The sequence below is a fragment of the Propithecus coquereli genome, unplaced genomic scaffold (assembly GCF_000956105.1).
Source record: "Propithecus coquereli isolate 6110/MARCELLA unplaced genomic scaffold, Pcoq_1.0 Scaffold137, whole genome shotgun sequence".
In the NCBI taxonomy this organism is placed as follows: Eukaryota; Metazoa; Chordata; class Mammalia; order Primates; family Indriidae; genus Propithecus; species Propithecus coquereli.
The window spans coordinates 6674371-6700274 of NW_012137969.1; the positions used below are offsets into that span (position 1 = coordinate 6674371).

General features: G+C 55.9%; 1 protein-coding gene across 2 annotated transcripts in view; it reads left to right on the forward strand.

Moving 5' to 3' along the window:
- Nucleotides 1–25904, forward strand: part of MAD1L1 (MAD1 mitotic arrest deficient-like 1 (yeast)) — a 396911-nt gene that overhangs the window by 296787 nt on the left and 74220 nt on the right. For both annotated transcript variants that reach the window (XM_012639097.1, XM_012639098.1), the window contains one exon: nt 23413–23603. In XM_012639097.1, coding sequence (XP_012494551.1) covers nt 23413–23603 — 191 coding nt within the window. The remainder of the gene's footprint in view (nt 1–23412; nt 23604–25904) is intronic.

Genomic DNA, 25904 nt, shown 5'->3' on the forward strand with positions numbered 1-25904 from the left:
TTTTACCCCTCTCTCCTCCCTTGAATCTATGACTTCTAATCACTTCTTGGAGCATCTGAACGGTCTGCTTGATATTTCTAACATCTCTGTCATCTTGGGAGTGGTGCCTGTGGGTTGGGGTTTTCCCAGCAGGCTTGTTTCCCTGGTTCTTCACATGCTGCTCAATGCTAGGTTGTGTTCTGGACATTCTGAATATCACATTGCCAGATTCTAGGTCTTTCTTAAGTTACATGGAGACTGTTAATTTCTGTTGGTTTCAGCAGTCCGCCAAGGTGGGTTCAGTCCGCCAGTCCCTGGTGGCAGTTCAATTTCAAGGTCTTTGCTGAGCTTTTTAGGTCATCTAATGTGATCTCCATGGGCCAGTGTGGGTCCTAGGCAGTGGCCCAGCCTACAGTCCAGTTCTCGGAACCCCTGATGTGCTGTTTAGGGTCAGGTCCCCACATGCTCAGCTCAGAGAACAGCCTCCACAGTTCCTCTCCATGAACTCCCTACACTTTTCAGATCCCCGAGGGTCCCCTTCACAGACCCCTGGCTGCAGAGCCACACTCAGCCCGCCGCTCTGTACTGCGCAGCTCCCAGCCCCGCAGACCAGTGGGAGTGCAGCCTGCACACTCTGGTCAGAGGGAAAGGTCCACTCTCTAGGGCTGTGGGCATCCGTCTGGCTGCAGCTGCACCTCTGCAGGATTGCCTGGAATGCCAGGATGGAAGAGGGTGGAAAACAAAAGAAAAATGGGATTTCTCCCACTGGCTTCTCACGCTAAAAGCAAGGGCTTCTCTTGACACCTGTGCGCATCCTGTGCTCACTCTGGGTTTTAGGGGCCCTTGAGCCCAGGCTGGTTAGCGCCAGGGCCAGACACGTAACAACAGAAAACCCCAGAAAGTGCAAACCACAAACTACGGAACTCACACAAAATGAAATAGATCATCTGAGTGATCCTATAAATTAGGATTTTGTAAATTGGATTCTATTCTATAAATTGAATCCATAATCAAAGAGCTTCCAAAAAAGAAATCTACAGGCCCAAATGGTTCACTGGCGAATTCTACTAAACATTTAGAGAAAAATTAGAACCAGTTCTACAAAACTCTTGAGAAACATAGACGAGGGAGCACTTTCCAACACATTTGATGAAGCAAGTATTTACCCTAATTTCAAAACCAGTGACAAGATCGAAAGACAAAACCACAGAAATTATAAATTTATTCCAGGAATGCAAGGCCGGTTTAGTGATAAGCATAGGTCAGTGTGATCCACCATCTGAACAGGCGAGAAGAGGAAAACCACATGACCAATCAACTGATGCAAGAGAATTCAACATGCCCCTGATCAGAAAATCTTAGCAAACCAGGAAAAGATGGGAACTTCAGCAGACTGATGAAGATCACCTACAAAAGCCCTGCAGTTGGCGTCGGGCCTAATGCGCAAGACTGGAAGTGCTTCCTCCCAAAGTCAGGAATAGGGTGAAAGTTCGCTCTCACCACCTTCATGCACACACCAGGAATCCCAGGTGGACAGGGAGGCTGGGAGGGACAGAGACTCCCAGACTGCAAGGGAGGGATCACAGCTTTTCCTCTTTGCAGACTGCATCGAAAATCACAAGAAATAAAAACTGATGAAGTGAGTTCACCAATGATTTTTGTGTCCTATATCCTACAGCCTTGCTGAACTCACTTTATAAGAGGTGTGTGTGTGTATAGTTTTATATATATATTATATACTAGCAGTGAACATGTGGAAATTAAATTAAAAACATGCCATTTCAGTTCACTCCCCTAGAAATGAAATTCATAGGTATAAATCTAGCAAACTGTATGCTGGCAACTACGAAACGCTAAGGCGAGAACTCAAAGACCTGAGTAAATGGAGGGACATGCTGTGTCCACAGACTAGAGGATCGAGCGTAGTCTGGTCGCCAGTTCTGCCCAGGCTGAGCCGGGCACTCAGCGCAGCGAGGAACAGCAGCACTGAGTGGCAACTGTCGTCCTGGCTTCCTTTCTCCATCCCTGCAGGCTTTTCCTGGGCAGGTCTCCGTGGGCCGCTGCCTGCACTCTCTCCCACATTCATGCTGCTTCAGCGAAAGGGTTGAGTTTTGTTTCTTCATTTTTCCCAGAACTGGAACCCCTCAGCCCATCTCTCATCTGTTCAGTCTGTTACTTTAAGCTTAGAAGGTTTTCTAGTGATGTCATAAATTAGTCTATTTTCTTCTGGGCTTTTTTGGGCTTATTTTTTATATTTAAAGATTTAATCTACTTGGAACTTATTTTGTTATATAAGATCAAGATCTAAATTGAGCTTTTTTGGGCTTATTTTTTATATTTAAAGATTTAATCTACTTGGAACTTATTTTGTTATATAAGGTCAAGATCTAAATTGATCTTTTTCCAGATCACTGAACAGTTTGTCCTACTACCGTTTATCAGATAACCCTCCCTTCCCCATGGAGTTGTAACATATCTTTATCTTTATTAAATTCTTAGGCAAAGTAGGATCTGTATTCAGATCTTTGGGGTTTTTTTATTTCATTTATCTGTACTGTATTTTCAGTAATTGTAACTTTGAAATACGTTTTAATATTTGGTGTAGAACAAGGCATTACTCTTTTTTTAACTTAAACATTTTCTTACCTGTTTATTATTCTAAATGAATTTCAGAATTACTTTGTCAAGTTCAAGAAAAAGCTATTGAGGTTTTAGTTTTGACTGAAGTTATACTGAAGTTGTAAGTTAATTTGGTAGAATTTTCAGCTTCGCAGCACCCGTTTCTGCACAGGGAAGGGGACCGCAGGCCGGCTTCCCAGGCCCTCACAGAGGCCACTTCCCAGGATGCGGGGAGCTCTGGAGTCCCCTCTGCAGCTTTGATCCTGAAGGATGCACTCACCTGGCCCAGGTGAGCCGCTATCTGCTGAGTGGGGGTTCCTAGGGCACCTGCTGCTGCGCCAGCTCTCAAACCACCTGCCGTCCTCCTCCCACCTCCTTCGGTTGCCTCTCGCATCATCTCCAGGGCTGAGTTGAATTAGCAGGAGGAGCAAAGGAAAGAGTCTGTGCCACCCTGTCCATACTGGACACCCCATGAATCTGGTTTTTTTTTTAATCAAAGAAAATTAGGGCTCTTTTTCTATTGGCTTTAAAAAATGATGCATCATATTTGTACATATTTATGGGATCCATGTGATACTTTGTTATATGCATAGATTGTGTAATGATCGAGTCAGGGTATTTAGGGTGTCCATCACCTCGTTTTTATTATTCCTATGTGTTTAGAAGTTTTTAAGTCCTTTCTTCAAGTTATTTTGAAATATGAAACACATCGTTGTCAGCTGATGTAGTCAGAACCTTAGATCTGTTCCTTCTGCCTAAGTGAGCGTTTGTGCCCACTCGCCAGCCTCTCTCGCCCACCACACCCTTCCTGGCCGCTGGTGGCCATCCTTCTGCCCCTTCCTCCGAGAGATCAGCTCCTCCAGCTCCCACACCTGAGCGAGAGCATGCAGCGTTTGTCTTTCTGTTTTAACTATTCCCTCAGTGACTCTAATCTGAGGTTGGGTTGGGATTCCTGGGTCCACACCACCACGAGGCCATTGGTCAGTGTTCGGCCTCCCTCCTGGCTTCGGCCCCTGAGGGCGCTGTGTCTCCCGTTCCACCCTCACGGTGTCACAGTTCCACCTGTGGACATGACGCCACTGGCCGTGCAGATTGGTCAGGGTACTCCAGAGAAACAGAATGGATAGGATGTGTGTGTACATGCCTGCACACACGTGCACACATACTCACTTGGCTCGTGTGATTACAGGGTAGGCCAATCCTAAGATCTATGGGGTGAGTCGGCATCTGGAGGCCTGGGCACGTGCAGGCGAGGGCCCCTTGCCCACAGCGCCTCTGACTGTGGCCCGCTGCGTGCTGGCCTCTGGGGACTGCTGTTGTCAGTGGCACTAGCTCAGCGGTGGCCCTTGATGAACATGTGGGGAAGGGAGGAGTGTGGGCGAGGCTGACTCGCTGCTCCCCTTGGTCCCTGGGGTACCTCGCAGAGTCATCTTCATAAATTTTTTTGTTTATTTAAGTTAATTTCCGGTTCCAAAGGAAAGGGCTGCTTGGGCTGGTGAAAGGAGGCTGCCTGCTCTCAGGGCGGCTGCCCTGGTTGCGTTAGTCCCCGGAGCCTGCGCGTGGGGAGGTTTGGCATCGAGCAGCGCACACTCCTGGGGGTCCCCAGGATGCGGCAGCCTCCAACCCCAGGCCGCTGTGAAGGCTGTCCTCTGAGCCAGGCTCCGTGCCTGCCCGTGATGTGCACTCAGTGTGACAGTAACAGTGACGGCTGCTGTCACCGGCAGCCTGACTGGTGGAAGCTGGGCCAGGATCGTGGGCAGAGAAACGAGGCTGGCTCCACAGTGAGCCCTGCTGCCTGCAGGCTGCGCCCTTGTCTAGTAGTTCCACAAGTGATGATGGGCACAGGCAGGAGCCCAGACCCTGTGGGAAGACCCTGCTAGCCAAGGGCTCGCTTGCTTCCAGCACACTGGCCTGGAAGCAGCTGAGGCTGGGCAGTGGTGTTGGGCGTCCCTTGGTGGCCCCAGGTCAGAGGGCTTGCATAGAGGTCCTGCTCCTCCCATATCAGCTGGGTGGCCTGGGCAAGGTACTTGCCACTCTGAGCCTCAGCTTCCCCGTCTGTGAAATGGGGCAGCAAGCCCAGACCCCTGTGAGGGTCTGGTCACCAGGAGTGAGTGGTGGGCAGATGATCTCTGCACAGGCTCTGGAGAATGAATGGTGGGAGGGAGTCATCATCCTTGCTGGGAGAGTCCAGGCCGTGGACCCCCAGCCCTGAGGGAGATGCCCTACTGGCGGGGCTGCCCAGAGCCACTGGCAGAGATAGGCCTTTAGGGACCCTTCATTTTCTCCAGAGACAGACAGAGGTTAAAAGTTTACACTCCACAGAGCTGGTGCCCAGTGTCCATGTTTGTACCCTGTAAGGTGTGAGGTGTCCCTGTGGGCAGGGCAGGGGAAAGGACCCCTCAGGGTCAGCCGGCCACCATGGCTTCCGGCGCCCTCAGGCTGGGAATTTCAGAGCCAGGCCCAGGCACAGGCTCTGCCCCTTCACTGCTCCCAGACAATGGGCTTTGTTGAGGACTGGCTGGCGCTTTAATTACCACTGTCCTAGCCTGTTCTCTCTCTACACTGTTTGTTTATTCTTGGTGTCAGGTAATAAAGGGCAACACCATCAATTAGGTGTGTAATTGGAGTTGTAAAGAAATCATGTGATTTAATGACAGGGTTTGCAGGCAGAGCGGGGCATAGGAAGGGTTGCCCCAGCTGGCTCCTGCTGCCGCGCTCAGCTCTTCCCCCGCCGGCTGCCTGTGAACAGATCCTCCCTGGACGTGGTGCCCACTATGTCCTGGGCCTGGCCTGGGCCTCAGGGCTCCCAGACCCCTGCAGGGACAGACCCTGAAGTGCCATCCACCAAGAGATGTGATTTTTGTTGAACACTGAAAAAATGCCTGGGGAGCACAGAGGTGGGAGTTGAAGGACTGACTCAAAGACATGATGGGGACCTGGTTTCTAAAGCACCAACAGGAAGTCAGCCAAGGTGTGGGATAGGGATTTGCTGCCAGGCAGGCAACCCAGGTCTGGGATGCAGGTGGGCATGGTGGGCAGGTTGGCGAGGTCCTCTCAGCCCAGCTTTCAGGCTGTGGCGAGCCACCATTGACATCTGGGCTCCACCCGATGGCTCTGTAGAGCTGTGGAAGGCAACCCTGCTGCAGAGTGGGGACAGTGGGAGCAGGGCTGGTCAGGGTATGGCTGTAGACAGGACTGGGGAGATTGGCAGAGGTGGAGGGGCTGGTCTGTGAGGTGAGGGTGTGATGTGTGGGCCTGGAATTTGGATTGCAGGGACGCAGTGCTGGCTGGGCCCCTTCCCACCCCCAGTTTGCTGGGCTCCGGCCCGAAGACTGTACTGCAGGGTGGGGCCCGATGCGTTCCAGGGCCCGGACCTCCATCCCCCGCCCCAGCCCTTCTCTCCACTGCTCCAGGGCCTTTGTCATCCTCGGGAGCCAGAGTGGGTGTCAGAGTATTCCTGGTATAGTCGGGCACCTCGTCCTCCAGGCTGGGTTTGGCAGAAGTGGCCCAGACTGCCCTCCTCCTCTTGGCTGGGCGCCATCCAGCAACGCAGTGTCCTCAGGCGCTGTCAGGGCTCAGCTGCTGCCCCTTTGGCTTCCCATCCAGAGCTGGTCATACTGCTTCTGGGGTCAGAGCCCAGCTTCCTCCTGCCCCCGTGACCTCACCCAGGTCTGTGTCCCGGGCAGTGCCTGCCGGCCATAGAGACTGTGGAGTGACCATCTCACGGACACCGTCCCACTGGGCTCATTTTCCTTTCCTTTCCTTGCTGGCGTGTCTGTAAACTTTGCCGGCTCTCAAGCCAGGCACCCAGTCAGGGCTTTCCTGCAGCTTCATTTACACCCCTGGTGAAAGTGGGAGCCCCTTAGTGCCTGACACGAAGCATCCCCATCTGGGCCCCAGCCCCACAGCTGCAGTCCCTTCCATGCTGGCCATGGGAGTGTGCGCATGCGGGTGGCTGGGGAGGTGGAGGCACAGCTGCACACGCTCAGCCATCTTGAGGGCAGGTGAGCCCTTCAGCTGGGGCTGCGCAGGTTCCCTGTGGTGAGAGGAGAGCTCAGTCACCAAGGCCTAACTTGGGCCACACGGCCAAGACACCTTACTTATGTCCTCATCCCTGGGGAGTGTCACTGGCCTGCCCCCAGGGCTGTCACAAGGCTCCTGTCCACTTGAACACGAAGGTGCCATTTAGCCTGCAGAACCCTCAGCCTGCGTTACAGGTGGCCTGCACCTCATGGGGTAGGGCAGCTAGGCTGGGAGGCCCATGCCTTGGCGGTGGAGGGCCAGGGTGGGCTATGGGCTGCAGTCTCCCTCTCTGGGCCTCTCGAAGCCCCTGTTGGTCTGTCGAGCCCTACTGTGCCCAGCACGTGGTCCTGAGCACCGCCTAGGTGCTGCCCCATGGGCACGTGGACAGCACAGCAAGGAAGATTTCTGGCCATGCCTGGGGTGGGTGGGTAGGGAGGGCACGTGGGCGCCTGGTGAAGTGACCGGCTCCTTGCATTCACACGCTGACCCGAGCCGTTACACAGAGACCAGGCAAGGGGAGCCAGCCCCACCTCTGCCCCAGGGAGGCTGTGGCATCCTAGGCCGGTCAAGTGGGACAGGGCCCCGGGGCTACATCAGCAGAAGGGCAGGAGGGGATTCCACTAAGACAGACCCTCTGACCCCAGGGGCCCTTCCAGGGCCGGCTTAGCAGCACAGAAGCTGGCCGCTGGCCAGGAGCCCGGAGTTGCAAACCCTGCCCCTCCGCTGGAGTGTGCTGTGTAATCTCACACATGCACTGGGAGAACCACCAGCCTTGTCACAGGATGGGGTCCAGGGGTAATGGGGTCCAGTCCTGACTGTGAGGTGCCATGGGGTCCTGGGATAAGGTTGTCCAACTCTCTGTCAGATACCTCCACTTGGCTGTCTCTTAGACGTGTGGAATTACCATGTTCAGGAACTGAAGTTCTAATTTTTGCCCTGTTAAGTGTATAATTCGGTGATTTTTAGTAAATAGTGTTTGCGACCGTCCCTGCATTCTTACTTTAGAACATTTCCTCACCTGGAAGCGTCCCTTGTGCTCTCTGGCCGTCTGTTGCCGGCATAGCCCAGGCGCTCGGTGATCTTTTGTCTCTGTCGAGTTTCCTTCTTTGAGAGTTTTGTGTAAGCGGAGTCTCACGGTATTTGGGCCTTCATGTCTGGCTCTTCCGCTGTGCTGAACGTTGTCGAGGTTGATCCGTGTCATAGCGCGTGTCAGAGCCCCTTTCTCCGTGTTGCTGACTAATACTCCGCTGTGTGGATGGAACACATTTTATTCATTCTTCTGTTGATGAGCACTGGGGATGTTTCCAGTTTGGAGACATTATGAACAATGCTGTACAAGTTTTTGTGTGGATGTGTGTGTTCATTTCTCAGGTAGGAGTGGAATTTCTGGGTTATGTGGTAAATTTATGTTGAACTTTTAAAGAAACTGCCTAATTGTTTTTCAAAGCGGCCACGCTATTTTACATTTCCCACATGGGCGTTCCTGGTGCCGCACATTCTTCCTGGGATTCGTCATCATCCATCTTTCTGAGTGTGGCCGTTCCAGCAGGTGCAAAGTGGTGTCACCGTGGTGGCATTTCCCTAATGGCTGGTGATGTTGAGCATATTTTCATTGCTTATCGGCCAGCCATATATCATCTTCAGTGAAATGTCTGCTTAAATCTTTTGCCCATTTTTTAATTGGATTGTTTGTCTTCTGATCATTTTCTTAATGCTTTCTTTTGATAAGCCAAGTTTTTAATTTTAATGACGTCTAATTTATCTGCTTTTCCTTCTGTAGTTAGTGCTTTGTCCTAGGGAACCCTTTGCTCACCACATGGTCGCATCTCCTATTCTTCAGAAGCCTTTGCATTGCAACTAGGATCCTCTCCAACGGAGTCGTGTGCGTGGTGTCAAAGAAGGAGCCCCGTCTCATCCATCTCCATTTAGGTGTGCGGTTGGTCCAGCAGCACCGGCCAGAAGACCCTTCCCCACCGCATTGCTCTTACCCCCGTCTGACGGGTCGGCCAGTGGCAGCTTGGCTTGGTCTTTCTGTGCCGCTGAGGCCTCTGCATGTCTCCATGCCAGTACCGTGCAGTCTCGGTCGCCGACACTGTCCTCATCATGAGGCCTGGAGCTGGGCAGCATGAGTCCCGCACTGAACAGGCTGCCAGGGGCTTCCTTGCATTTTCCTGAGCAGCCCGAGAGCTCTCCTACCTCGGGACCTGGGCTCTGGCCGTGTCCTCTCCCTGAAGAGCTGTCCCTGCAGTCACAGGCTTCCTTCCCTCACCTCCTCACTTCAGCTCAGGGGACCCCCTCCCAGGAGGTGCCACCAGGACCGGCCTGCTCAGAGGGCAGCCCTGCCACCTGCCTGGTGCGCACTCCCTCCCTGCTCCAGGTCTCTGTGGCACTCTGCCTCTTTCGCTTACTTTATTTTTTGTCTATTCCCCTGGTTGGAATGTACCTTCCCTTAGGGCAGGCACTTTATCTGTTTGTCCACACTACATCCTCAGAGTCGGGAATGATGCGGGCATGTAGTGTACACTGAATCCTATTTGTTGAGTGAATATGGACCAGGCCTGCTCATCGAGAGACCATGGGCAGTGCTGCTGCTATGGACGGGCAGGAAGTGCTCCGCTCCAAAAATCCTTTAGCTTTGTTGTCCTTAGATAAGCTAGGTAGTTTCTTACTGCTGCTGTAACACATCACCACAAACTTGGTGACTTAAAACAACACAAACATGTTGTCTTACACTTCTGGGGGGCACAGGTGTCAGCAGGGCTGGTTCCTCCTGGAGGCTCTGGAGAAGAGTCCCTTTCCTGCTTTGCCCATCCTAGAGGCTGATGTGGCAACTCTCCTACCTCCTCCGCACCTCTGAGGATTCCAGACAAGCCTCCATCTCAAGCTCCTTGTGTGAGGAGCCATGTGAGGTTCTGGGGTCAAGGCGTGGATGCCACCTCCTGGCCCACCAGTTGTCATGATCGTCTCCTGCTTCTCAGGTCCTCAGGCCTCGAGCCAGCCCTGGCCAGGTTGCTGGGTGGGGGCTGGGGAGAGCCAGGCCAAGCTGCATCGCAGCACCAAGAGCAGCCAGGCCACCCAGTCGTGGGGTGCAGGCTGCAGGTCCCGGACGTGCCACCGTGGGGCGGGAGGAGCAGCAGCGAAGAACTGCTGGGGGTCTGGGGGCAAGGCCCCAGGAGCATTTGTCTGCTCTGGTTGCTCTGCTGTGACATTGGACATGTCGCTCCAGCCTGGTCATGCAGAGATGTCTGAGCAGAGCCTAGCAGGAGGGGTAGGCACGGCTGCATCCCTGACGTTTTCTCCAGAATTCTGTGCTGTTGGGAGCATGGTCTGTGTAGTACGGTCCAGCAAGAAGCTTCGCCTCTGCTCCACGCGGCAGTCCCCAGATGGCCTGGACCCCAGCGCCAGGGCTGTGTGTCCTTGGACAAGTCCCTTCCCCTCTCTGAAACTCAGCTTCGTTCTCGGAAGCCCTCCCTGAGCAGTTGTAAATTATGCAACAGGCTCAGGAGTGTCAGCCCGGGGCTCCCCGTCCCTTCGATCCCCAGAGCCCTCCGAGGTCCCCGGCTACCGACTCCAACGCAGACCCCCAGGATGCCAGGGTGTCTCTGGCCTGGGGAGCAGGGGGGCCTTATTGTTATTTTTCACTGAAGGCAAAGTGTTTATCACCTCGGAGAGCCTCGGCGTGGCCAGCTCCCTTCTCCAGGTGTATCTGTGCGTGTCTGCATGTCCCGCTCAGGGCAGGGCATGTCTTGGTATCCCCTCATGGCAGTGTGTGTCTGCTCTGGACCCTCCACACCACAGCCACCTCTTCAGGGAGCCACTCTCCAGCCTGGCACAGGTCCTCTCTGTCCTACTCAGCCTGGGGCGAGCCAGCAGGGTCCTCCTCACTCAGGAATCTCCTCCGTCCCCAGAGCCGGCTGTGGCTGCCCCCAACCCCTGCTCCTGGGCCTTTCTCTCCTTCCAGGGCCTTCTCTGGGCTGCTGAGCAGTTCTGTGGCCCTCTTCATCTTGCCTTACCTGAAGAACTGGTTGCATTTCGAATCCGAGGCCCTGCTGCTTATATGCGCAGACCGTAATCGACTGCCACGTCTCAGAAGGGAGGAAGTGAGAGAGAAGATTTAAGACTCTTGTCTTGCTGAAAGCAGACAGATTGACTCGAAAATGACTCAGTCAATAAAAGATGAGCTCTGAAAAGGCTTCCCCTTCTCAAAGGGAGGTTGCCTTCCGGGAAGCTGGTTTCTGTAGGCCCACTGTCGGAAATTAATAATGCACACGACACGCAGGACGGGTTGAGAGCTCTCCAGCCTCAACAAACACGGCTCCCACTCGGCAGGCGTGACATGTCTCAGGCCTCGCTGCATCTGTCCGCTGCTTGATCAAAGCTGCTGTCCTGCCAGGGGCTGCAAGCCGCTGCCTCTTCCACAGGCCACCTGCTGGGCGTGTTCCTGGAAGGAAGCTTCCGGGAACTTGGGTCGGGCAGCTGTGTTCTCTGGTTTATGTCTCGGGGCTTTGTGGTAGGATGTTGGCATGTGCACTGCGCTGCTCTGGAGTGTTTCTGGCTCTGGCGGGAGGCATGTGCGCTGCAGTGGACTCCTGGGGGCCAGTGCGTGAGATTGGGTCCTCATGCAACCTGTGGGTTTTACAGGGATGGGCCTGAGGGGCCGCTGAGGACCCCCGCTGGCTCAGCCCCCCACCCAGACGTATTGATGTGCGTGTCTAGAAACAGGTTCCTGGCCCTCCTTCCAGCCCCTTGGTGGCAGGGACAGGTGAGAGGCATCCTGTGGCCGACCTGGGGAGATGGTGACAGTACAAGAGTGTCACTACCTCTCGAACATCACTACCTCTTGAGCCTCCGAGTTTCCAGCAGCCCTTGTGTGAGGTGACCCTGGAGTCAGCTGGGGCACGGGAGAGTGCTGCTGAGACCTGGGGCGGCCTGCAGAGCTGCCATCCCCTCAGAGCTGCCACGAAGGTTGTCCGCCAGCTGTTTCCACCCAGTCCCTGAACTCCCAGAGAGCTGCCTGTCAGGAGTCTCAGGCAGGAGTGGGTCCGGCCTGCTCATGGCAGCCCCAGTGGCTCTGCCGCCCCTACGTTGCCAATGAGGAGTGCGTGCAGCCCAGGAGACTGTGGGCCCAGGCGGGAGAGAGGAGCCGTGAGGGCTCCTGCCTGGCCACACCCTGACCTCACCCTGCCTCCTCACACAGCTCCTGTTGCTAATTGCCCCTTTTCCCCCGGGTTTCTCAGTTCATATCCCAGAAAAGCGATGGTGTTAGGTTCAGCTCTCAGACTGGCCATGATTCAACCGATGCCCACTCCTCATCTAGGCGACCGGGGCCAGCCCAACGTTCTCCCCCTCTAGTGCCCAGAAGTGCCCCACCCACCACCTGGACTGGCTCCTGCCCAGTGTCTTCCTCTTTACACTTCTGGGTGAGCAGGAGACTTTGTCCTGCCATGTACACAGCCTGCGGTCCTGGAGACCTCCAGACTCGACTATAATCTGCTTCGGGCTGTGAGGCCCCTGGCAGGTTTCCAAGAAGAGCTTTAATCCAGCCTGTACACCCACCCTGCCAGCGCACCAACTGCCAGCGCCTTCTGCTCATCAGGTGGGTTTCCCAGACGCTGTGTGCAGGCGGGATTGGACAGTGCGGGCCTAGCCCTGCTTTCAGGGAGCCCACGACGGGAAGGAGACGCCTCTGCACAGGTGGCCGCAACAGGAGGCATGTGCACGCACCAGAGGTGCAGACCTGTCCATGGGGAGAGGCACCTGGAGGTGACATCAGAACTTGGTCTTTCAGAAGTTTGCTGTTGAACATCATCCCCTGGTAGGAGGCAAAAGGGCACTACAAGTTGTGGCAGCAGGAATGAAAATTGTACGTCCCAAGAGTGTGTGTGTGTGTGTGTGGTGTCCAGGAAGGCACTGTGGATTATCAGCGTGTGTGTGTGTGTGTGTGGTGTCCAGGAAGGCACTGTGGATTATCAGCAGCTGAAGACGGTGTGTGGAAGGCACCAAAGGATACCACCAGGCAGCAGCGCTCCCCTTGCAGAAGGCCTGGCTGTGCGCTCATGTGCTAGGTTTTGTCCTGAAAGGAAGGAAGACCCCCTGGGGCCTTCTGGGGAGGAGGAAGAGGAGCAATGATTAGAACATGGACTCTGGCAGAGAAAGACCCTAATCAGAGAAGGACTGGTGGGGGAAGCATGAAGACCCCCCGCGTTTTTCTGGCTCGAGGGGTACAGGGGACGGATGGGAGTAGCAGCCGCTGGAGAGGGGCTGCAGAGTTTCGGGGAAGAGGGGTGGGCCAGGGAGCCCCAAGTTTGGGGTAACACTTGCACACAGTGGGAAATGTGGGTTTGGCAGTTAGGACTTGGGGCGCACTGGTGTTATAGGGCCTAACAGCACATCAGGATGGTGGGAGCTTGCAGTCGAGGTCACCTGGAAGGACTGGCATGCCCAGACAGGGCCCCTGGCCAGGGAGCTGGTTCAGGTGAGAAGAGGGGCCCTCCAGGGCCGGTGCCTGGTCACGGCAAGGCAGAGGTGGCCCTGCGAGAGCCCAAGTCCAACCCTGGTTCAGCTTGTGTTTTTGAGCCGAGACACACCCCCAGTCACTGCCCAGCTCTCATATTGGCCGTGCTTCTGCCGATGCCCGCTCCTTGTGGGGCTGTGGGCAGTTTGCTCCCAACTTCTCTGATCCTGTTTCCCTACCGTATAATGGAGAGAGATAGAGTGACACCTGATAGGGAGGTCACCAGGGCGAGACGGGACAGGGCACAGGTGTTGTTTATTCATTCACTGGACACACATGCGCTCGGTGCCCACACGTAGCCAGGCCCCTCTCTCATGGAGTGTGTTGGAGGTGGAAGAGACGCCTGGTAAACCAGTAAACAGGTAAATGAGTGAAACAAAGTCAGATGGCAGTGAGTTCTCTGAGGACGACTAAGCGTGGGGTTCCCAGAGGACCCCTCCAGGTGGATGGTTCTGGGAGGCTTTTCTGAGCCAAGGCCAGAGTGACCGATGGCGGCAGCCACTGAGACCACTGGGGCAGCACCCAAGGTGGGCCCCAGGTCTGGCTCCATGGCCTGGCACCAGGCATGTGTGTGAAGGGGTCCCCCATGAAGGTGCTGATGCTGCAGAGGTGGCCTTTGGGCTGTGCCAGGCAGTCTTGTGACCCAGCACCCCCCGAGGCCCTGCTGGGGTGTCGGCCCATCTGCTCATGACTGGGGGGGACATTGAGCCCAACCTTCCATGGGCCTGTCTTTGCATCCACCAAGCAGGTGCAGTGTCCCCCTATGTGCACAGGGTGTCCTGAGCACTGCAGACATAGGGGCCTCCGGCCCTCCTTCCCGCCAAGGCTCAACTGGTCCTCTGTTTCCGAAAGAGTGAATGGGGCTGGGAGCCTGACGCCTGTAGGGCCGTTCTTTGGGGCTTCAGCTGCTCTCTGTTCTTGGTGGTGGGGGAGGACTCTTCCTGCGAATATGATATCAGCGCCCGCTTGTCACCCCGGGACTCTCCCACCCCATAATCTGGTGGGCTGTAATTGCTGGTGTCTTTTCAGATCATTTTTGTGCAAGGTGACAAGCTGCTTGCTGGAGTGAGCCGTTAATCACACAGAGATGCCCCGTTTGAAAGCCGCACGGAGCTCACCCAGGCGGTGCCTGCCAGGCAGCCAGCAGCAGCAGAGTAGCTCGGCTGCGAGTCGTTCCAGGGCGGGCGTCTCCTCTCTGGTATAAAACGTGCAATTTCCGGCCCAGCAGGGGAACATGGGCTAGTGACGGAGACCGCATCTCAGGCAGGGCCTCTGGCACCAGCAGAGGTGAGGCCACCCATCCCCTCAGGGTAGCAGGAGTATCTGGCTAGTGGGTGGTGGCGTCCCCATCTCCTGTCACTGGAGCAGCACTTGGGCACCATGGCGCCCGCCCCATCTGGAAAAGGCCTCCCTACCTAGGCCGTCCCACCTTGGGACGGGGGCCTGAGTCATCCCAGCTGGCACAGGCTCTGGCGGATTTCGCACCTACTAGCCACTCAGGCTCGTCTCCTGGAATTTGGATGTGGGGGTGGGCAGGTCGATTCAGAGGTGCTGGGCAGGTTGTTCCGTGCCACATCAGGGCTGCTGCGGCTCTGCCTCCCTGTGTGGTGTGTGGTGTCCCAGAGAGTTGTGTCCACGGAAAGCCCACCAGAGCCACCGGCCAGTCCGTGGGTGCGGCTCCTCCCCCTGCTCTCTCTCCAAATAGCCAGCCAGGACCGGGGTGCATACCTCACAGTCATAGCCGCTGCGGCACCCGGCTTCCACAGTTGCTAATAAAATTGCATAAATATTTGATGCCTAATTATTAAATATTTAAAAATGTAAAACTGAAATAGTTTAGAAGTTAGCAAGACATGAATAATTCAGCCCTAGGAAGTGTGGCCCAACTCTGGGCCTGAGCAGGGCCGGGACCTCCCGGTGCCTGCTGGATGCCCGGGAGCCTTTGCTGCAGGGGCTAGCACAGGCCCAGCCCAGCTCCTGCAGCTTGGCCCTGGCCCCCCAGCCTCAAGGCAGCATCAGCTGGGTTTGCTGTGTCTGCAGCGGGCACTGGGGGCTTCTCAGCCCTCTCTCGTCTGAGGCTGGGCTTGAGTTGGCACTTACAGAGGCAGCCCTGCTGCCTGAGCCCGGGGCCACTCTCCTTGCTGGTCCATGTTTGCACCTCCAGGAAGACTCTGTCTCTGACCAGTCAGACCAGGCCCAGAAGAAAGATTTAAAGATGACATTGGCGGTTTCCCAAGAAGCAGCCCCACAGGACTACCCTGGGGTGGGGTGCACAGACCACGGCCCCACTGTGCCTGGAACTGCCCTCAGCTCCAACTGCTCTGCCCTTCCTGTGAACAGACGCTCCGCCGGGCGACTTCAGGGAGACGTCTGATGAGAGAGACAGACAGAAGAGAGACACTTGGGGGACCAGACTGTACAAGGAGGACCCGAGGCATGTTTTGGTGAAGTTTCATGATATTAAGGACAAAGAGACTATTCTGCATACAGGGAGTGAAAACTGGTCACTCACAGAAGATCAAAAGTCAGAACAATTTTAATTTCACAGCAACATTGAAAACTCGAGTGAGTTGTGCTCTCAAAACTGAATGAGAAGTATTTACAGTCTGGAATTCCGCACCTAGCCCAGCTACCCGTCGGCCACAAAGACAGGAAAAAGATGTTTTCAGATGTGCAGGGTGGTTTCCCAGGAAGCTGCCAGAGGGTGCGACCCCAAGGTGGGGAGGACAGCAGCCAGCCAGGTGGCACCTGTGCCACCAGAGCAATATGCCGAGAAGACTTGGCCAGACCTGTCCCCCGAAGCCTGTCCTTTTAACTGGCCTCTGCCCAGGAGAGCCAGGCCAGGCTGGGCTCGTGGCCGCTGAGCTTATTGGGACCACATGGATGGACCACCTGCCTCGCCTGCCCTGTCAGCTGAGAGCCAGGGTCGGGGGCTGCAAAGGCCGCAGCACCAGCACAATGCACACCCAGCTGTCTCCTCAGGACATGCCTGGCGGTGAGCGCTCTCCAAGAGGTTCTGGAAGCCTGAGTCCAGACCGTGCTCATTCTGTCTTCTGGGAATCTCCATGTCACCCAGGAAGTACCGCCTCTGCTCTCACATGTGGGCCTCAGCTTCTGCTCAGAGTTTGTGTGAACCACTTTCACGTACATACATGGCCAAACAGTTTTCCGTAACACAGCGGAAGGTCATGTGGAGAACATAGTATTATTGCTACGAGGGTTTTCGCCTACGTCTTACTCGCCCAGAGAGGCAGGTGGGTCATCCCCACTGCACGTGTGAGAAAGTGGAGGTTGGGAAAACAAGGTGACTTTCCAGACACCCGCAGCCAGGTGTGGGGGAGCTGCGACTCACCCTCCTTCCTGACCCCCAGCGTTGTTGGCAAGGCTGGGCCCATGCTGGGTTTTGGAAAAAAGAACCCTATTGCAGGCTGGGCTTAGAGGACTGCTTTCTTTAGTGATGAAATACTTATCCTTTTTTGGTGGATTTTTTAAAGCCTGAAAATCCTGGCATTGGTTAAGTGCATTTTATTCACTTTTCAGAAAGAAAAATGGGTCTGTCCTGAGTCCCCAAAGGAACCTTTCAAAAGCTGCTTCCAGTTTCTAAACAGAGCTGTGGCGGGAGCAGGGCCCGGCCCGCGGCCACTCCGCGGCTGTTCTCTCACCCCCTCCTTCGTCTCCCCACCTCAGCACCTACCAGAGAGTGGGGGGGCGGATGTGAGCCCTCGGGGGCAGTTGGCGCCTTCACCCATCCTGCCGTGGTGACCACCACAGCACAGGGCGTGAGCGGGTAGAGGGCTGCCCTGGTCCCTCAGTCCCTCCCGGACCCTGAGGAAGCTCATCGTGCTGGTCTTTTCTCCCTGGCCCCACCGGAGTGTGGGCTGGTCTCATGTGGGTTAGGTCTTATCCTCACGCGTGTTCAAGGAAGGAAAAACCAGCCGCAGACTGAGGAGAGCATGGCCCCCCGACGAGTCCCGTCTGCTTCTGTGGGCTTGTGCTGTTGCCCTAGCTTTTCAGCAGAAGTGAAATGTGACTTTTCTTGTACCAATATGAGTGCACACGCACACGGATATGCACACGGGTGTGAGCCTCCTGCCCTCCCTCTCCACGTGGTGACGTCACTGCTTTGGTGGAGTCAGTGTCCAGGGTTTGGGGGACTGTGACGTGCAGCTGAGATGCCTGCGTCCTGGCCATGTGGGTCTCTCCTGTCTGATGCCTGGACGTCCTGGACTTGCCATGGGCCATGCTCTTCAATGTGCTCACCTTCCACAGTGCATCTCGTTCCTTCTGTAACTTTCTGGTGGCGCCGCGGGCAACCTGTCCCTTGGCCAGTTCCCCCAGCTCAGCCCTAGGGTTGGATTTGATGCCGGTCTGATGGGCGTCTCCTGGGCCACCTCTCCCTCTTTCCCTCTCCCTCTCCCTCTGCGTTTTCACTGAGGCTCCCCGGTCTCCCCAGATCCTGCCGGCTCAGGCACACAGCTCCTCCCTCAGCCCAGCCTGTCTGCCTTGACGTCCCTGAAGCGTGAACTTGTGTCTCCTCTGGGGGAGGGCTGTGCTGTCACCTGGGAGACCACCATGGAGACCCTCATCCCTGCCATCCCTGCCTTTCCAGGACTGGGCATGTGAATGGCTCGTGTTCCAGGTGGCTCTGTCACAGCTCCGGAGACAGTGGCTCCCGCTCCCCCAGCTCTACTGAGTCTGCGTCCACTTGCCCGTCTGTTGTCTTCTCAAGAGTCTGTCTGCACCTTCCATCTGCTCTGCCTTGTCCCCACTCAATGTCCCGAGAGTTTGTGACCCTCCTTCGCTGTCTTGGCTGTGGAATTTCAGGAGGGAGCCAGGATGAGCACCAGTGTCCAGGGACAAACATGGGTGTTCCCTCCACCTCCCACGTGTGTTCGCTTTTGGTTACCCGACCTTGGGACCTTTGCAGAGCTGTAATTTAGGGTGTTCAGGAGGAATGGCAGATTCTCACAGTAGTTTATTTAGCCCTCACTCTGAGCCCTTTTTGTACTTCGGGTTCCTTGGGGTGACACCAATAGCCGGCCCAGCCTCCCCTGAGCTTATTTATGGTCTATGGGAGGAAATGAGCATTCAGCACAGATTGTTGTAAAGTCACCTGGTGGGTGTCACAGTACACGCTGAGAAGGAAAAGAGAGTGTGCACTGAGAGCACGTGACCAGAGAGGGCCGTGACCCCAGAGCTGGGCGTGCACGTCGCTAGGAAAAGGGAGCGCGTGCTCAGGGCTGTGCAGAGGCCCTGAGGGGAGGACGTGGCACCTTCATGGAACGAAACGAAGCTGCTGCCAGGTGGGCTTGGGGGGTTGGGTCAGTCACCCAGCAGTGGCCTCGGTGGCCCCAGGAGAATGTCACTTCAGATCATGTCTGCCTTGGGGGCTCAGATTCTGACCAGATACCTGGGTCCCTGTGCAAGCCTGGGGCTGGCTGTGGTGGGAGGGAGGAACACAAGCCCATGCCCAGGCTGCCCCCGGGTAGGTGGTTCGGGGTCTCTTCCCTCTGAGGGCTCTTCCCACACCAGCTGCCTCGACTCAAGGGGCTGCCTCCTCACAGGGTGCCATAAGTGGCAGGTGGTGCTTGGGGAACAGTGGTGAGGACTTGGGCGCTTGTTAAAATCGTCAGGCCAGCCCCACTCCTAGAGAGGTCTCAGAGTGGGGTGGTGGCTGGGGATGTGGGGCCCCCGCCTATAGCTGGAGCCCAGGCCTCAGGACAAGGCCTCCACCTGGGCCCTGGGGAAGGGGGCAGTGGGCAAGCACGCCTTAGGAGCTGCCCGCCTGAGACCATTTGCATCTCTGTAAGCATTTGTGCTGTCTCTCTTGTCTGCATGTCCCCATAACTCCCCAGGGAGCCAAAAGGGTTTTTTTTCCTTTTTTCTCCTTCTGAAAGGTTAGACCCCAGAGTCTACACCACAGAGCATGGGCCAGCAGTCCCGTGGGTTTGAGCGAAAGCAGAGGGGCTGGTCGAGTGCTGGCCAGGCCCTGGGGCTGCAGTACAGTTGAACAGGAGCAGGGGGAAGGCTCTGTCCTGCCCCTGCTTGTACGTGGATCAGGAAGACCTGGGAGCGATGCTCTAGCCAAGGAGAGCCCGGCCTCGAGGCTGGCTCAGGCCTCTCCCTGCACCTCTGCGACCTCACGCGCCTCTCACGTGCTGTCCCTGCCTCTCTGGCTGGAGCTGTTCTCCACGTCGCAGGCTGTGAGCTGGGCCTGCAGAGACGAGTGTCCATAAATGCGCCTTTATCCCGACATCTCTGCTCTCAGGGGTAAAACCACTCTTTTCTCTGCTAGCTTTTATATAATTGCAATTTATTTTTATTCTGTGTCCTTCCCACAGAATTTCCACAGCTGCCTTCTGCAGTTCAGGAGGGGCAGGTGCTGGGCTGAGACACCCAGCCTCATGTGCCCATCGGCCCTCGGACACCCCTTCCCCAGCTACACGTTCTCTGCCCACCCCGCACTGGCTCTGGGCTCTGGGCAGCAGTCTCGTCCTCTCCTCTGACTCCGGCTTGTCTACCTCCATCTCCTTCCTCTCCTGTCCCTCACCAAGGACTTGCCGAGGCCTGTTGGCGCCAGGCCCGCGTCCCCACGTCCCTGCAAAGGGCAGCAGTCGGAGGCTCAGGGAGGGGTGCCAGCACTCCGGGGAGGGAACGGCCACTCTGCCTGGAGCAGCCGGGGATCTAGGAGGGCACAGAGGAGGGGCCCTAGGTGCCAGGCAGGGAGGGTGGCCACACGTGTGGGGGCAGAGGGGAGACGGTGACTTACAGGGAATCTTCCTGGTTGGTGTGGTTGGAGTCCAGGATTCACGGGGCAGGAAAGGCAGGAGATGGGGCTGAGGGTGGGGCAGGGCTTGAAGGGCCTCAGCACCTCTTTGCAGGGTACTTGAGAGCAAGGCTGCCGGCTGGGGCCTCATCCCTCAGGGAGCACAGAGCAGGTGGTGCCTGTGGCTGGGGCCAGGAGCGCTGAAGGGCCACGTGGGCCCTCTGCTCGCTCTGCCCACGTGTCGTCACCAGCAGGCCAGGTCTGAGGGGTGGGGCGCAGGGTGGTCACACACCCCGGGGCCCTGGGGGAGCTTGCCGGGCCACGCAGCGTGGGCCCCACGGAACCTAGCCCAGGGAACCCTTGGCTCCTGTCTCGGTTGGGAAGGAGGCTGCATGAGAGCAAGTGGCAAGAAAGCGATGACATTTCTGAGGCGGAAAACCCATCTTTTATTTATTTAATCCAAACCATCATGTGAATTATTCATTCACGTTTATGTAAGCGATTGAGCTACAGGAATAACGGGGAGGTCAAAAATGTTGACTTTTATGTGCCCTGAGTCAAGGGATTCTTCGCAAATCTCCCTTCCTGAGCCCACTTCATTAAGGTGGGCCTTACCTGAAAGCTGGGCCCCCTCCCCACCTGACCGGGCAGATCGGAGTCAGGCCCCCTCTTACCCGAGAGTCCATGTGGCCTTGAGGAAGTCACTCCCCTCCACACCCCCTACTGTTACCTGTTGATCAGTGTTAGGCCTGCCTTGTAGCAGGGGCCCAGCAGCTACTGGGCACGTGGCAGGTGCCCAGAGTCTGCCCCCCAAGAGCAAGTGCGGCAGCACTGACTCCTCCCAGCCGGGTGGCAGGTGCCCAGAGTCTGTCCCCAAGTGCAAGTGCAGCAGCACCAACTCCTGCCAGCTGGGTTGCAGGTTCCTGGCACGTGTTCCACGTGCCTCCTTCCTCACCCCAGCCCACGCTGACCCACCGTGGGCTGGGTCTCGTGCAGACTTGGGCCCTGACTACAAGGGTCTGTGAGCTGCACAAAGGCAGCTTTGATGTCTATGGAGACAGGGGGCTATTTTTTCCTCCAAGGTCAGGCTGCATTTATTACCAAAATTTAATTTTTTCCCTTTGGACATATGAGATATATTAAGGGCAGTGCGTTCCCTGACAGGGGAAAAATATTGCCTCTGAAGAGTGGTCAGTGAATTCTTCCTTCTGTACGTAGGTTTTCTTCCTGCTGATGGCTCTGCATTAGGGAAGATTGACTGAGGGACACAGGGAAGGTATTGGGGTCAGAGCTGCCAATTAACCTTCAGATTTCATAGCCTGATTACCCGATTAATCAGGTTCTGAGCCTGCGTCCTGACGGAGGGGCTCTCAGCTGTGGAGTGACAGTGTCCGCCAGGCCATTTGCGCCAGCAAGGAAGGGTGAGGCAGGACAGGCCGCTGCAGTCCCACAGGTGGACGGACGTCATGCAGCCGTCTGCAGACTGGCTGGGTGTCGTACGGGCCCCATCTCCTCCCAGCCCCTGTGGAATCGGGACCCCTCACTCAGAATGTGGGCCTGCACCAGGCTGCCTGTGCAGAAGCCAGAGCGTTGCAGAACTCGAGAGGGCTGAGGCCGTCCGCAGCCCTTCCTGTGCCCTTCCTCTCTGTGGTCAAGGACTAATCTCTTTCAGCCTCAGTTTCGTTGTTTGCGACGTGGGGACTGTGTTCGTACCTAAGCCATAGCAACGTGTCAGGGAGTTGAGTGTGTGCGTGTAGTGTGGCGTGGTCATCTGAGTCCACGCTCTTGGCAGAGGAGTGCCCGTGAGCCCTGCGCTCTCCGAGGACGATCCTTCTTAATCTTGGTGGCGGCCTCTGAAGGCAGCTACTTCCCTGTATTCCTATTTCAGGAAGGTCCTAGGAGATGGGAAGGGATGGGTTCAGGGTCACAGGTCAGGAGGTGGCAAAGCTGAAGTGGGAACCTCCCTGGCCCCCGGATCTCTGTTTTCCTCTGTACGCTGTGGGCTTCTGATCTCCACTCAGCCCCTGTCCCTGGAGTGCAGGCTCCCCGGCCCGGCTGTGTCCGTCCACCTTGACCTGGCCCCTCCAAGCCTCGGGCCACAGCACACGTGCTCACCGTCGGTCCCTTGGTCTCAATGACTCCATGAACTGGCCAGTAGGCGCTTGGCTTTGTCTTCCATCACACACTTCTCCCGAGGGGCACAGAGGGACCCCACGCTGGTCCTGGTCGGGTAGAGCCCTGAGGCCTTCAGACTGTCTGATTCGGGGCCAGCCTTTCCCTGGGCACTGCCTAGGATCGGGATCCTCAGTTTCTTCCGAGCCACATGGCTGTGACCACCTCTTACCTCTCCTCTCTTGGCCCAGCCAGAGAGCCAGTTATCACTGGCCAGTTGTCACTGGGCGCCCACGCCAGTCCCGTGATTCAAACTGGGGAGGAGGGAGGTGGCGGCCAGCCTCCGCTCATACTGCCACAAGGCAGAGCAGGACTCAAACCAGGTTTTTCTCTCACCCCTGTAGCCAGCTGGCTCCTGTCCCCACCTGGAGTATCACAGCCCCTGCAGGGGCTCCCGTCCTCAGCTGCAGATGAGACCCCTGGGAGGGGACAGCTCCATGCGTGTTTAAGTGGAGCCAGTCTCGATAATTAATGGGAAGATAAATGGAGGCTTAATTACTTGGAAGGCACCTTGGGTGAAAGATTCATGGTGCCCGTGCATTCTCCTACGGCTCCCCGCTGCCGACTTCTCCCCGGGTGGCAGTAAACCACGGCAGGCAGGAGTGGCGGGGCAGATGCTGTAGGTCCAGGCGGGGCTGACTGTCTTCTCACCGCTCAGCCTCAGGGCCCACCCAGACTCTGCTGCTGCTGGCACCCTTGTCACCAGTGGTCTCGTCTCCGAGGTGGCCTCTGCAGGTCATGCCTTGGGGTAATGGCCTCCTGTCCACCTGCCTTCACTGCTGCTCGTGCTGGCTCGTGTGGGGCAGGCGTCCGACCCCTGCGAGGACTCAGGCAGCAGCCTGGTAGCCCAGGAACTCTCTCTCAGCATCGCTGGGCTATGCATGTGAGGTCTGGGAACTGTCTGTCAGCGTTACCAGGCTGTGTGTTTAAGGTGTGGGCTTTCAATTCAGGGCCTGGATTCCCGGGGCTCTTTCCAGAAGAACATTCTCACCTGACATCTACAGCAAGTGGGGACAGTCCACCCCAGATCAGGACTAAACCTCGGCTTCCTGACAGCTACTTGGGTGATTTCAGACGTTGCCCGTTGTCATTCGGCAGGGACCAGACCAGTAGAGCCTGGAGCTCAGACTGGTGTCTGGCTTCCTCTCTCTTAGAGTTTCAGGGTTGACTGTGATAATATTACCATCGTTACCCTGGAAGGGCAGACTTAATCGCCTTGTCCCTTCCATCGGCGCAGATCAAGGCCTGCTGAGTGGGTGCCAGCCCTCGTCCACCCCAGGGAGCTGGAACTCATGCATGGCCTCGGGCTCACCTGTCTCCTCCCCTCCCTTCCTCGCAGAGCTGAGGAAGCAGGTGGAAAGTGCCGAACTGAAGAACCAGCGGCTGAAGGAGGTTTTCCAGACTAAGATCCAGGAATTCCGCAAAGTCTGCTATACGCTCACGGGCTACCAGATCGACATCACCACGGAGAACCAGTACCGGCTGACCTCCCTATATGCTGAGCACAAGGCTGACTGCCTCATCTTCAAGGTAGGCCCCTGCTGTGGCCACAGGGAGGGGAGAGAACAGGCTGGCTAGAGCAGCCGTGTCACGATGGCATGGTGGGCTGTGGCCAGAGGGAGACGCACTGGCCGTGTTCTTGTCATCCTTGAGGTTTCTGAATGTTGGGCCACCTCCACTTGACAGTTCAGCCCTGCACCTTCTGGGAAGGAAGGTCCATTCCCCCTTGACTTCCGTCCTTCAGTCTGCCTTCTGCATGCTAATGCTTGGGCTCTGTCCTGGTGAGGGTTAGTGGAGGACTAAAGTGATGGCGTGAACGGTGGGACAGGGCCAGGCAGGTAGGGCACCTTTAGAGCAGCCAGGCTCTGCAGCTGGAAGCCAACATGAGACATGGTAGCCGAGAAAGGAGAAGAAAAGCTGGCGTATCTCCATGCTCAGCATGGAGCAAACAGGATGTGCACTTCTGAAGTTTGCTGGCAAAGCCAGCACAGGAGTCCTCAGGCTGCAGGGGCTGTCTGTGCAAGCAGGAGGGGTGGGGCTGGTGGAAACCTCCTTACCTGTGTGTGCCTCGTGCCCGGTGCTGATTTGGGAACAGCAGAGCCTTGTGGGATTGGTGTGTGCTGTGGTTGGGGCGCTTCTGGGTTCTGGGCTGGGACAATTGGGATGAAGAGTCCTCAGGGTGAGCGAATTCCAGTAGCAGAAGTAGGGGCATTACTGTGTTGACCATAAGGGCAGAGGTGGCCCCACATGGACATCAAGCAGCTGGAAATCTGGGGTGACAGGGACTTATCTGTCACTGCCCATTCACGGAGATGGTGTTGTGGACCCGGCAGGGCGCATGGTCCTGGCATGGCATGTGGCTGCTTCAGGCAGGGTCGCCTGGGCAGTGGTGTGGGAGGTCAGGACAGGCAGAGACCGGCCCCACTGTGGACTGCCGAGGTATGGAGTAGGCTGTCTAACCGGCCTGCACAGCTTTGTAGATACAAAGAACCAACTTCCATTTTTACAAAAAAGCTGTACCTGGTGTGGCCTATGTATTCCGAGCAGAATTTAGCAGTGGAGGAAACGTTGCCTCTCTTTTCTGGTCTTGAGCCTGGCAGTGCCCTCCTCGCTCCTTCCATGTAGGGCACTCTCCGGCTGCAGCCCAGTGGCTCCCCAGGCTCACTTTCTTCTAGATTTTCTCTGACTTCTTAGATCACATTCATCCATTTTTGCACTCCTTGAAACTCTCAAACCTTTGAGTAAGTAAATATTCAGGCACTCAAAGTCTTTAAATAAATAAGCTATCAGAGATGTACTTCCTTTGCTTTTGTATAATTCTGTATACTTTTGAATAATTCAGGATCACTGATAGATGTTTAATTTAATACATTGTACAAATTCCATGGTTTTTTAAAAAAGATTAGGTAAATAAAGATGTACTTAAGAACAGTCACTATTTAACATATCACTTGTCATGTCAACATTTATAAATTAAGAGGCATAGTTTTCACTGGATTCTTGCATATTTTTTAGCTGAAGTGATTGATCTCATGAAAACTACCTCCAATGAAAGCTTGGGAAAACACTCCAAAGTATTTCGTATTTAAATTGTTGAAAATCCAAAAAAGAAAAACAATTCACTTATAATCCTCCCTCCCACAGGCAACCGCTGTTAACACTTTGATATGTTTCCTTTCAGTGTTTTATATGTGTAGGCAAATATGTAGGTTTATTAATTTAAACTTACAAAATTGGGACCCTGGGATTATATTGTTTATACACTTAACTACGCTTAATCTTAGCCAAAAGGCCAAAAATCAATTATTTTTTAAAACAGTGTCAGCAAGTAGCTTGGCTGGCCTCGACTGACACTCTTGTGCTGCAGATGTTCTCGTCTCCTGGTGCCTGAACGGCTCCTGCGGGGGGTGTCCTCGGGAATGGCGATGGGGCGCTGGGGGCAGCAGCGTGTGCAGGCTGCAGCCTCCTCTGCCTGTGGTCTCTCTTCCCTGTGCCTCCACGGGCAGAAGGCACAGCTTCTGGAGGTGGCCTGAAGCATTGCGGTCCCTGCAGATGTCCTAGAAAGCTACACTTGTGTGTTCCTTCAGAGCCCCCGTCATGCCAGGCTCTGGTCCCCGAGGGGCTTCTCTCCCTTGTGAGGCTAGCGGCCTCTTGGGGAGCCTCCAATTAGATGATGAGAGGACAATCTTGGGGCTGCCGAGCCTCTGGTAGGAAGTTTCTAGCCAAGACACCGTCCTCCCTCATCCTTGCCACCTCCATACCCAGGATGCTGGGCTCGGAGACAGGAGGACGGCACCAGTGCACTCACAGCAGCCTCTCGCTCGCTGGTGC